The sequence below is a fragment of the Egretta garzetta genome, unplaced genomic scaffold (genome assembly GCF_000687185.1).
Source record: "Egretta garzetta isolate BGI_Z169 unplaced genomic scaffold, ASM68718v1 scaffold326, whole genome shotgun sequence".
In the NCBI taxonomy this organism is placed as follows: domain Eukaryota; kingdom Metazoa; phylum Chordata; class Aves; order Pelecaniformes; family Ardeidae; genus Egretta; species Egretta garzetta.
The window spans coordinates 2,716,065-2,728,626 of record NW_009260026.1 but is presented as its reverse complement, the minus strand read 5'-3'; the positions used below and the strand labels follow the sequence as shown (position 1 = coordinate 2,728,626).

Sequence of the window (12,562 nt, the reverse complement as noted above, 5' to 3'; positions counted from 1 at the left end):
ATTCCTGCTCATGTGCCTGAGTATAATCACTTAAATTATATTTTTGTTGAGTTCCAGAAATTAGCTTGCATCTTTTTTGTTTTACCTGGTGTTGGAAATATCGAGCACATTTTTCTGCTGTACGGGCACCCTGAAGGATTGTTTGACCTCAGTTCCCTCATGGTAGTTTTGACCAGGATGTGATGCCCCTTTGCCTGCTTCCAGAAACATTTTCAAACCAATCTCATTTCCTTTCTTTTCTAGTCCTGAAGCACCACCTCCACCTGAGCCTGCATGGGAAGAAAAGCAGACTAGCGTTATCCACCTTGCTGGAGAAGATTTCAGGGAGTCCTTGAAGAAGAAGAAGCACACCCTTGTCATGTTCTATGCACCATGTGAGTAAATACCTCTACGTGGATGGGTTTTATAAAACCTACAGTTTATGAAATCCTGAATTAATTCCCTCGCTGTCCCCAGACTTTTAAGGGTGAAGAGTTGATTCTGAATATAAGTGCATGGGACTATCATTGGCACCATTGTTTGTATCTTTATAAATGGAAACAAAACAGTGTACAGTGTTTATTTAAAGAGTTATTGCGTTAATGCAGACACCAAAGCAGGCAGGGGTACAAAAACAAAACAGATTTATTTTCCTCTGCTGCATTTTATGGTCCCTAAACCAAAATGTGATCCTTTATAGTAGCACAATGGACATGGAGAGCCTGACTCATTAGTGCGGCACTTCAGTAGTGAAATCGATATAGTGGTGTAGGAGGAATCAGTCCCCAGAGGCTGAGAACAAATTTTGATGGAATAAATTTTGTCTGTAATAAATCTACATTTAAATCTCCCCTGGGAATATGGGCATAGCTTCCTCCTCCCAGATTGTTTTGTGTGCATCACACACACGCTTTCTTTTTGAAGCTCCTGAGAATATTTCTAGAGAAGTTTTGAATTGGGCCCTTTATAAATTAGGTGAATGGGGAGGGACCTCTTCTGTTTTCCTGTGTTTTCCCAGAGACAGACAGACTTGGTACAGGTTCTTAACTTTTGGGGTCTGTCAAAGGGAGAAGATAATCCTGGCACTTTAATATTAGACAGTAATAACTTGCTTTTATAGCACCATGCCTCAAGCCCCCCCTAGATGCAAGAAAAATTCTTCCCTATCGCATGGCCAGCCCTGCAATTAATGGATAACCTTCAGATAAGCAGTTACTAACTTGTTCCCATTAAACTGAAGGTATTTTCCAGAAACAGAGAAAAAGCTCAGGTCCTTAATGTTTAATCAGACAGCCCCTTATTTTGCTTTTCTATTAGAGAATTAAACATGAATGCTTTTGGGCTCCCACGAAACCCTGCTGGATGTGGGATGTGGGAGAAGGGAGGGGTGCAATTCAGAAGGGAGATTTCTGGAAGGTTGTAAAAGAAAAAGGAAGGGGACTTAATCCCTTCTCAACTCCAGTTCCCACCACCTATTGACTAAAAATTGCCCATGTGCCAGGAATTTCTGATTCATGGACCTCAACTGGTTAAGAGCAAGCTGTAACTTTAAAATCAAATGATTGCCCACGAAATGGTAACATTTAGGAGTTTACGGTCTCTTGAGTTCTCTCTACCTGATGAGTGACTTTCTGTGGAAGAGAGAGGTTTATTTCCCTTTCGGTTTTTTAGCTGCGCCTTTTTAAGGCACTTAAATTCTTGGTCTTTTTTAAGGCCATGTTTAAAGCAAAGACACTGCGTGCAATGTGTGTGTAGCTCTCGGGGTTAAAAGCATGGGGCAGCTTGCCTGATGGGCTAATTATGATACCGTTGTTTGCGGGTTGACTGCTACCCTTACACCAGAAGGGGTGAGTAAAGATCAGCCTGGCCCTGTCTGTACAAACGGGCTGTAAAAGCAAGGCTTGCATGGTGTAAGGCTGTTGGGTCCTTTCAGGCTACCCTTCAGACACGCTCTTCTTGCACTGATACAGTACTGCATGAGACCCCCTATATACAGGACAAGAGAGGTGTTAACTGGAACCACTTCTGGCCTTTCCATGACTCCTAAGGCAGTCAGCATTGCCATTGCGTTGTCGGTATGTGGGTCATGCACAGTTTCTGATTTGTCAGATTTGTTCTCTCTAAATGTGGAAGTGTCTGTGTGCAAAGCAGAAAGCAGGCGCACAGAGGGAGTGCGACGAGCCTGCCCTTTGTTGGTGCAGGGGAAAGTAGCAGATGAATATTTTAAAACTCTGGTTTCTGTGAAATAATCATTAATGCAATAGAACGGTACAAATCATTCTATTTTTCAGCTTTTCTGCAGTGATAATGTGCCTCCTGCTAAATTTGATAGATTAGCTTTTGTTTACCATTTTCTCAATGTTGAGACCTCTTGGAGCTTACATTGCCAATTAGTCTTAACTTGCTTATTTTAGTGCAGAAGGAACACTGCTAAAATTGCCAGGCCCCATTATCTCAAATAATTTTCTTCTTCTATTCAGATCCACATCTTGGGTCAGTGCAGACTCACAGTATGTTACTCCATTCACTTGTGACTCTATGACAGTATCTGTTACACTTACACATATGCTGAGATATTTTAAGATTGGGGGGGTGTGTGTACATGGATATATAAAGTATGTTTATATATAAATATTTATGCTAAGAAATGTATCTCATCTGTCATTAGAATTTAAATCAGAAAGTTGAATATTCTGACCTTTGTAAAGCTTTCAGCTAGAGTGACAAACCTTTAGGCAAAGGCCACTGATATATATCTTACATGCAAATTAAAGAGAGATGTGGCTTTTCTGTGGCAGCTTCCAGTCCGAATTACTCAACATGTATAGGAGAACCATCAGTCTGCTGCTATGCTGATAACTCTGGACTGAGCTGAGCAGTGCTTTAATGGTACTGAACAGTGCTTCACGGTGATTTAGCTCCGGAATGCTACATCCACATGGAAAGGATGGGGAACTCATTACTCCATCATCCTGAATGTGGGTGAAGCATAAAGGTTATTCCTGGTGCCTGTGGAATATTTTAAGGACTGAGAATCAGAATCAAAAGTCTTGAAATTACTGGGGAAAAAATCCACTCCTGTGGACTTGACACCCACAGAGGGTCATGCTCTTGATTTCACGTTCCCATTTGTCCCTGATGGCATCTCTGTAATGACTGATTTGGGGCAGGAGGCAGCAGCAGGGGAGGTCCCCAGTACTGAGTTGGGGCAAAAGTGCCAGCTGCAGAAGAGCTAATACTACTTGTGCCAACAACTGCCTTGGACCTGATCTTCATCCAGGTGTCCATTGGGTAGGTCTGTACTCTCTGGGTCTACCGCGCCACACAGGCTCATGGTGCGGGCTGGCACTTGTCGGTGTTTCTCAGGGCTAGCACTCGGAGCAGGCTGCTGGCGCCTGTGCTACACAGCACCTGGCCTGGCTGTTCCCTGGACCCCTGTGGGGCTCTTGTGGTCCTCAGGTGGAAGTGTCATCCCAGTCCCTTATCTCTGAGTTCAAAATGCCTAAAGTCAGAGGAGGACAATGATGCAGTCTGCTGAAGTGAAGCATGATGCCCTGGGTGTTTCTCAGGGCTAGCACTCGGAGCAGGCTGTGCTACACAGCACCTGGCCTGGCTGTTCCCTGGACCCCTGTGGGGCTCTTGTGGTCCTCAGGTGGAAGTGTCATCCCAGTCCCTTATCTCTGAGTTCAAAATGCCTAAAGTCAGAGGAGGACAATGATGCAGTCTGCTGAAGTGAAGCATGATGCCATGGGTGTGTGTTGTGTCCTGGGGACTGCCATGAGGGGGTTGAGGAGCATCTCAAAGCAGTACGCTTATTGCAACAGCATTTGAGAGGCATTTTGGGAGGGTTTATGGGATCTGCGTCTGTTATTATCTCCATAAACCAGTCCTTAGAGTACTGGATACCATCAACTACTCCAAGTTTCTTTTTGTAACTGTTTGGCTTTGTCCAGAAATGGGGAGAGGGGACAGCTAGTCTGAGTATGGTTTGGTGTACACACATAGCCTGGTATGTGGATGATCGGGACTTGGGGGGGGCTGAGGACCAAATTGGGAACTGAGCCAAATGGACAAAAATAGATCCAGCCTAGCCCAGTTGGACTGCAGTGTTTAACCAGCAATGGCCAGAAGTACCCTAGCTGCGTGTCTGTGGTCTACGTCCAGAGCTTGCTTCAAGACTGCAAGTCTTGAAACATTAAATGCCTCTAGCATTAAATGCCTAGCATCCTGGACTGACCCGTTTGCATCACTGCCTCTTCTGGGATCAGCACACCGGCTTTTCTTTCTTCTTTCTCTTACGTCCTCACAGTTTGTTCATACAGCTTATCTTAATGTGTTTTATCTGCATTTTTACTTTTATATGCTCTCTCCACTCCATTATCCCAGATAATTGAGATTTGACTTTGCCAATGCATTAAATTTTAACCTCCTCCTACTACAGCATTGAAAACTGTGCAAAACAGAAGCAGTTGGTTGTGATTAGTTGTCAGAATCACAAAGGGCAACAAAGTTCCAGTAAATAACATGTCTTCTCAGTTGGAGACATTTTTCTGCATTACTCAAACTGAATTAAGGAAAAAAAATGTGACTGAAGCTGGGTGAGCATTTTTCAATGAAACAGGGAGATGCAGATAGTACTTTAAGAGTGTACTGTGTTTTTAACCCAAACTGCTCTCTGGAGAAGCCCTTGAAGTCCTACATGGAATTTCTTGTCAAGCCAACGCAAAGACCCGTACCAAATTAACGACCGTCTCATTCTCTAACTAAAACTGACATGGTTCCCTCTTCTGCCTTGTTCATCCCTAGGATTTAATATGCCTTTTTGATGTCATAATTTGGTGATGTGACCGTCAAGTTTTATCTGTTCTTGGGTGATGCTCCCTCAAACTTACGCTAGGTCTTTTATGCTCTTGTAGAAACAGTTCAGAGCTGGGGACACAGACTCCATGGATGAGCATCCTCGATTGCATTAGGCACAGCATCACCAGCAGGTCAAGGGAGCTGATCCTTCCCCTCTGCTTGGCACTGGTGAGACTCAGTTGGATTTCTGTGTCCAGTTCTGGGCTCCCCAGTACAGAAGGGGCATTGACGTACTGGAGTGAATCCAGTAAAGGGCTATGATGGTGATTAAGGGTCTGGAGCACCTGAGTCTGAGGAGAGGCTGAGAGAGCTGGGATCGTTCAGCCTGGAGAAGAGGAGGCTCAGGAGGATTTTACCAGTATGCATAAGTGCCTAATGTGATGGGTAAAGGAGACGGAGCCAGACTCTTCTCTGCAGTGCCCATTGACAGGACAAGAGGCAACGGGCACAAATTGAAACACAGGAAATTTTGCTTAAAACTAAGAGGATATGGGGGTTTTTGGGTTTGTTTGGTTGGTTTTTTGTTTGTTTGTTTTTACTGTGGGGGTGGTTGAACACTGGAACAGGTTGACCAGAGAGGGTGTGGAGTTTCCATCCTTGGAGGCATTCAGAACCCAGCTGGACACAGCGCTGGACAACCTGCTCTAGTTGACCCTGTTTTGAGCAGGGGAGTTGGACTAGATGATCTCCAGAAGCACCTTCCAACCATAGCAATCCTGTGTTTCTAGGAATAATAAAACTGGAGTTTGAAATACACAGTGGGTTTTTTGTTTTGGTTTGGGGTTTGTTTTTGTTTTGTTGGTTTTGGGTTTTTTTACCCTTTCCATCGAGTTCTGATTTCCTCTAAATAGGAAAGGCTTAATAACACCCCCTACTAATTCTTGCACAACAGGTTGACCAGAGAGGGTGTGGAGTTTCCATCCTTGGAGGCATTCAGAACCCAGCTGGACACAGCGCTGGACAACCTGCTCTAGTTGACCCTGTTTTGAGCAGGGGAGTTGGACTAGATGATCTCCAGAAGCACCTTCCAACCATAGCAATCCTGTGTTTCTAGGAATAATAAAACTGGAGTTTGAAATACACAGTGGGTTTTTTGTTTTGGTTTGGGGTTTGTTTTTGTTTTGTTGGTTTTGGGTTTTTTTTACCCTTTCCATCGAGTTCTGATTTCCTCTAAATAGGAAAGGCTTAATAACACCCCCTACTAATTCTTGCACAGAAAGAGTAGCTGTCCACTTGTGCTCTTAAGAATGAGAGACCAACACATGAGAACGCATTCATATAATTTTTTGGTTGAGATTGCTGCCTCCAAAGAGACTACAAATGAATCATCTGTGTCAAAAACAGGTATTATATATAATGGACCAGTCATTAACAGGTCCAAATGGGGCGGGGGGGCACTTAGTTTTTATATCAGTCACTTTCAGTGGAAGGACTCGGCACTGAGCAAATTCATTTAGTTCCTATTTTTGTAAAAACACAAAGTAATAAGGGTCCTTAAAAAATAAAGACTTTCACCAGCAATGAAAAATAATAGGGAGAAAATGGTCCCTTCTAATGTTTTGTAAGGGTGGCAGTTGCCAATGTTATTAACTTGCCAAATGGCCTCAATTTGTGGGACTCAACAGGGTTTGCAGAATGGGTATTTTTAATAAATACTTTGCTGGGAGCTGGTTTCCGGTTCTCTGTTCAACAGTGAAACTTTCACTTCACTGGAAATTACTTTTGTCATCTGGAAAAGGTTATTTTCTGGTGAAGCCTGACCCACAGGGGTTACCCAGAGAACACCCAGAAATAAACTGTACTGAGAATGATTTTAATGAGGTATTTTTGTATCGAGTAAGTGGCTGTACTGTGACAAGAGGATGTGCAATTAAGAGACATCAGCCTCCTTAGCTCTTTACTTAAATTTTTTGTAGGGTTTTTCTTTCAGGGCTGGAAGAAGTGAATGAGAGTGCTTAATCTGTGTTGCACCTGATAAAATCACAGGAGACTTTGGGATGGTGTTTGAGCCATTAAAAGGCTGCGTGTTCTTCTAAGCTGTTAGTGGGAGATGGTACCTGGGTATTGTTCTGATGTAAAATAGAGTTCTTCCAAGTCAAGCAGCAATCTTGACATCTGATGGGTCATCTCCTGGCCACCACTAAGAAGGAAATCAGATAGGGATTTCTTCAGCAGTAAGAAATCAGATAGGGATCACATTTTTTCAGTTCTGACCAAATCAGTCCTGCCCATCCCTGTGTGCTTCATCAGCAGTGCATAAAATGCTGAGAGCTAAAGCAAACTTGCATTAATTTTACCCCTGGGCTTTGTTCAAAATGTTCATCATTCTGTATCCTGGTATGGTCCTTCTCTGTCTTTTCACAGTAAAAACTGCCCAGTTTCTTCTGTCCCAGTTATGCATTGAGGAATATACAATGGCAAAAAAGCACTTAGCTGCGAGTCCTTGCCAGAGTGGGTTGCACTGTGTGCAGAGTGGGTGCAGGCAGTGTTTTGGCTATTAATGCTCACGGCCAAGGAGGGCCAGTGTGCTCCTCCAGCCCTGCTAGCTTGCTCATGGGACCCAAGCTGTCATCACAAAGCTGTTCTTAAGAAAGTGGTAATGTATCCTTTTCATCCCTCCCATTTTTTTGAAGTAAGCTGGGACAAAGCTGGTTGCCCCGTATCTCAGCCTTTGCACAGGAAGGTTTGGTGAGATAATGCTGTGTTCTGGCTAAGCCGGACTGCTGTAACAAAACATGGCAATTTTGACTGACCGTGAGGCTTCAGCCAGTGGCTGCTGGGCCTGAGATGACTGGTCTGGATCTCCGTGCTGAGGAGACCTGCGTGGTATAGTTCTGTATGAAGGATGCACAGAGGGGGCTAAAATACTCAACAGTTGAGTTAATGGGTCCAGATGCACTGAGCAAAGCAGCAGCACAGATGAATTCAGTGTCCCATGATGGCCTCGGATTGGCTCCCACCAAGAGCTTTTCCCGTCATTTGCAAACACATCTTGTTAAGTTTTCATTAGGAGGCTGTATCAAAGAGCCTGAACAAAATGTGCATGTTTGTAAATGAAGCCTAAGCTATCAAAAAATTATTAAAAACATGCTGAACAGAAAGAATCCGTTTCAAGGCAAAAATCCTTGCAGGAAGGATTTTCTGGTTGTTGACTGAGGCAGAAGCGAGGTCTGGACCCTCTGATAATGAGGCTTTAAATCCTGCGTGGGCTGGCACTGCAGAATTTTGATATGTTAGCTCTGCCGCTAACTGGTTTCTCTCCTGCATTAGCGGTGCTCTTGCCACAGGCTCGCGTTAGCGAGGTGCATTCCTGTTGGTGTAAATGGGGCTGATGCCACAGAGCCCATTAACAGGCTGGTTTTGATAAAGGATGAATTTGTAGAGTGGTCTCTGCAATCAGGCTGGCAGAACTGCTTTTAGCCCCAGTGTTTGTGTCGAGGATATTAATTAGCACCGAGAGAACGGTTTTAACTGCTCTCAGCTCAGAAGTTGAGGCACTTCACAGGAGTGTGTGTAGCCGTGATGGAAGTGCTCAGAGGTGGTTGTCTTGGAGCTGTGGCATTAAACTTAAATTTGTTGGGGTGATCCAGCTCCTTGTTTTGTAAAAGAGCATTCATGCTTTAAATCTGTGGTAATCCTAAAATGTTACAGCTGCTTGAATTGATGTGAAGGATATTACCTGTATATAAATGGTTCAGGGTTGTGAGAAGGGGAAGAGGAGGGAAGTGCGTGGCCTTGCCCCGTGCAATCCTCTCCCCACAGACACCCAGCTGTGTTGGTGCGATGCCAGGTAAAGTCTGCGTGGGGTACATTAGGAGACATTTAACTATGAATATGCCACCCACCCTTATGCACTGTCATCAAACCCATTTTCAGTAAGACACATGACCTCTAGGGTTCCCTTCCAACCCAAAACATTCTATGATTCTTCTGATGATGCAACATTATCATAACGGGGGTTGCTTTTGAGCCTCACTTAGTGCAGGTATAATTCAGTGGTGCTTCCCCCAGTGCTCTGCTGGGCCACTGCTAACTCAGAGCTGTTTATTTTCTGATTACCAGTTGCATCTGCTGGTGTGTTAGATGGCAAAATGATTTTGTTTGCTCTTCAACTATGTTTGCGGTTCACCAAGGCTGATGCTGACTTGGTTAACCACTGTTACCAGCTTCATTTGTACTACACGGGCCAGTGACACAGTTTATCTGGAAAATCCAGGTCTGCTGGAACTGACACTTAAGTTTTGTTCTGGATGTAACTATTGCTCTTTAACCCTTTCTCTCCAGAGGTGGCTTGCTGTACAGCTTTCCGTCTTAAAGGATTGCTTGTTGCTAAATGTCAAGTACTGTCATGTCATTTGTAATTCACTGCAGTTGGTCATATCCTTGCCTTTTGGAGTGGATAAAACAGTCCAGGAGTTCTGTGCTGAGTCTTTCTCTTCTCACCTTTGCAATTTGGCCCGTTCTGATGACTTTGTTGCTGCTACTGTAATTGTTCATGTCTAAAGATGTGGTTTCCAAAGATTTGGTTTTTCTATCCCTCATGTCCTCTGTATACCCCCAAAGTGCTACAAAATAAGCATTCAGATAGCTTGGAAAAAAACACCAAAAAAATCACCAGCAGGCTGTGAAATTGGTAGTAGGTTGCCTGTTGTTAAGAGTAGCAAGGCAAGCCCTGGTTGACCTGATACTTAACTGAAAAACCTCATGACCTTTTTCAAATCAAAGGACAAATCCCCCTCCTTTCAGTTGACTAATATCTCGTGTCTTGGGAATATGATTATGCTATGTGTCAGGTCATGTCATAAAATGAGCTTTGGTTCCAGCTATTCAATTAAAAGGCCCTCCAATTCTCTGCTGGTAGAACAAAAGCGAATTAACCTTTCAGTAACATCTCCAACTGCCTTTCTCAAATCTGCCTGTGGATTCAGTAACTTCTGTGGCTACATGCGTTGTGTTGGTTTAAGCAGTTATACCCATTTTCAGCTCTTATCTGTGCAATTACTGTCTGTGGCCTGTCTTTCCTTGATTGACCAAGTAATATTCTTGTTTTAATTCTAGTTAATCGCTTGGAACTCTTGAAGTGGAAATAGGCTTTGCTTTACTCTGCAGTCTGCAAGCTCCTGGGTTTGCTTTGATAGCTGTGCAATGTGCTGCTTTCACTTGCTTAGAATTGCAGTCATTTAAAAACCAATAACGGAGGGCAGTATCTACCCCTGTTATTTAGACAGTGATGATTTCAAGCAGAGATGGGGAATCAGAAAGTCATTCCCCATTCTGCACTTTGCACAGTGAGGGCTCCATCCTGCCATGTGCTGAGCCCTCTGAGGCCCCGGTGGTTTTGCAGTTGAATGAATGGAGTCAGCACCTTGCAGCCCTGCTCCCCATCAAGCAGGATTGTGAACCCTGAGAGTCACTTAACCTCTTCCTGACTCCATTTAACCTTGGGTGTAATGACAGAGGGGGATAATCACATCTGTCTCTCTTAGGGGCAATTTGAAGCGTAATTAATTGATATTAGTTAAAGCATTTGAGATCACCCGTCGAGAGGTACTAAAGGAAGCTGGGGGCTGAAGGGGGAGCAGAGCCCTTCCTCATGCTGAGGATAGAGCACAGGCAGCACAAATGCCATGGTCTCACAAATCACTGGGCTTTCAGATCTCCTCTAAGGAGCTGGCCAGGACTTTGCTATGAAAATACTGACGGTTTAAGTTAGCGTATTTGTTATGGAAACAGTCCACAACATTAAAATGTATGCATGTTTAAACTATCTCTTTGAAAAATCTCATGTAAAATATATGCACGCCGCTTTGTTACTTTACTTTTCAGATTTTATTATGCACACACAGAAACAGCATGGGTTGAGTTTTACATCATTATGTATTAATGGTGGGCAAAAAGCACAAGGCAGTGCTTTTTGAAGTCAAAATGCCTGATCTGCACTGGCGTAGAGCCATTTTAAGTTGGGATGCTGGGGTTAGGGTCAGCAGTGGCTGTCGTCCTCGCCTGAGCTGTGGGGCAGTGCTGGCACCCTGCAGCTCCCGGCCCCTCAGGAGCTGATGATACAAGGACAGCAAAACCGTATCACCTCTGTAGCACTTCCAGCTCAGCGATGTGAGTCAAGGACAGGCTGCAGGCTGATCAGGTGGAGAACCACTGCATGAAAGCATCTTTTTAAGAAAACCATTTCCTTTCAGACTAAAAATCACTGGTGATGGGGAATGTGAATTTCCTGTCTGAGTTTGGCTGCAGCACGCAGCCAGCTCTGGAGGTTACTTAGCCTTTGGCACCCAGCTTGAATAGCTTGTTATAATGAAAACTAGGCTGACTTTTCTCGATTTCTATCACTTCCTAATCTTCAGATTTAAGCTATTGACACAGTGAGCTTCCTGACTCCCTTTGCCATGAAATGTGCCTCCCAGTCCTGTTATTTTTCTTATGGGTCTTCCGAGCCCCCTCCAGTTTGAACTCATTCTTGGTTTTTGGACCCAGAACTGCAAACGGCATTTTGGAGGTGCCAGGCATAGAGGCCCTCTCCACACCTACGGAATATTTTCATTTTATATATTCAGTGAAGTTCCTTTTGACAACTCCATCATTTTCTTTCAAAGCTGTGTTGCTAGTATTGTTTGGATTTCCTTCGCTTCTAATACATTTAAAGCCCCTTATATACTTAAAACATCATTATTACCTCTGCTGACTGTAGATACCGCTTTGATGTCCGTTTGCTTCCTTTATCTATTTTGTACAAATTATTAGCTTTTGATTTATTTTCATTAAAAAAACCTTCACCTTTTTTCTATGTGCTATGCTAATACAGCTTCCACTCTTCTAAGGAAACTGAATTAACCTTGTACTGTTCAGCTGCAGAGAGGTTATATTATATCACGGGGCTTTGTAGTTTCAAATTAAACAAAGCATGAAGTAACTTAAAGGACATTTTTAATATTTAAGTGAGTATAAACCTGTGCTTTTTGGAAAGACAACTTGATTCCTTTAGGCAATTCTGAACATTTCACACAATTTTATTTTAAATATAATAAGGTGACTATTGTCCAACAGGGTGCATCTGTTTCATGTACTACTCTGGAGATATCTTTATAATTGTCATCTGGTCCTAATACTTTTGTACATTGAAGTTTTAAAAATCTTTAAGTTTTTCTTTTGACTCGCTATCATTTCTAAACAGTGCACTTAGTTAAAAAAGAAACCCTGTCCAATGAAAAATTCTCCATTTGAATGTAATAAAGATATGTAGGTTATTCACTTGATTGTGCCGTTGCTTTGAAATCCTCTTTGCATCCCTTCTGCATCCCATGGGACCCTGCAATTATGGGAAATATTTACAATTCTGAATACAGGATATTATTTCTGTGGATTTACTGAATTGCTACCACAACATATGCTTGATTAGTCTTACGTTTGGGGCAATGTGCACTTGGGTTTTAATATCAGGTTTGTGTCTTTCTTACCTTACCTGACAAATGGGTTTATATTGGTTTTTCCTCAGTCTGCTTTTTGTTTAAAATAAATAGTTTGCAAGGTGTTGTGAGCACTTAATAAGCTTTTCTGTTTCCCCATGCGATATCTTTGTTTTATATCATGTATACAAATGTTTTGTGGCATTGTGTTGGAAATTGCATCCAGCTCAACCCTGCAGTTCTTTATTTCTTCAGAGCCCTCAAACCGGTGTTTCTGAGAGGATGAAGCCAGCCTCTCCAACACC

The 12,562-nt window shown here is 43.2% G+C and overlaps 1 protein-coding gene across 1 annotated transcript in view; it reads left to right on the top strand.

Annotated features, from left to right (window-relative positions):
• The window catches only part of PDIA5 (protein disulfide isomerase family A member 5), a 94,440-nt gene that overhangs the window by 64,548 nt on the left and 17,330 nt on the right, over positions 1 to 12,562 (top strand). Inside the window, exon 14 of the mRNA XM_009640837.2 lies at positions 244 to 374. Coding sequence (XP_009639132.1) covers positions 244 to 374 — 131 coding nt within the window. The remainder of the gene's footprint in view (positions 1 to 243; positions 375 to 12,562) is intronic.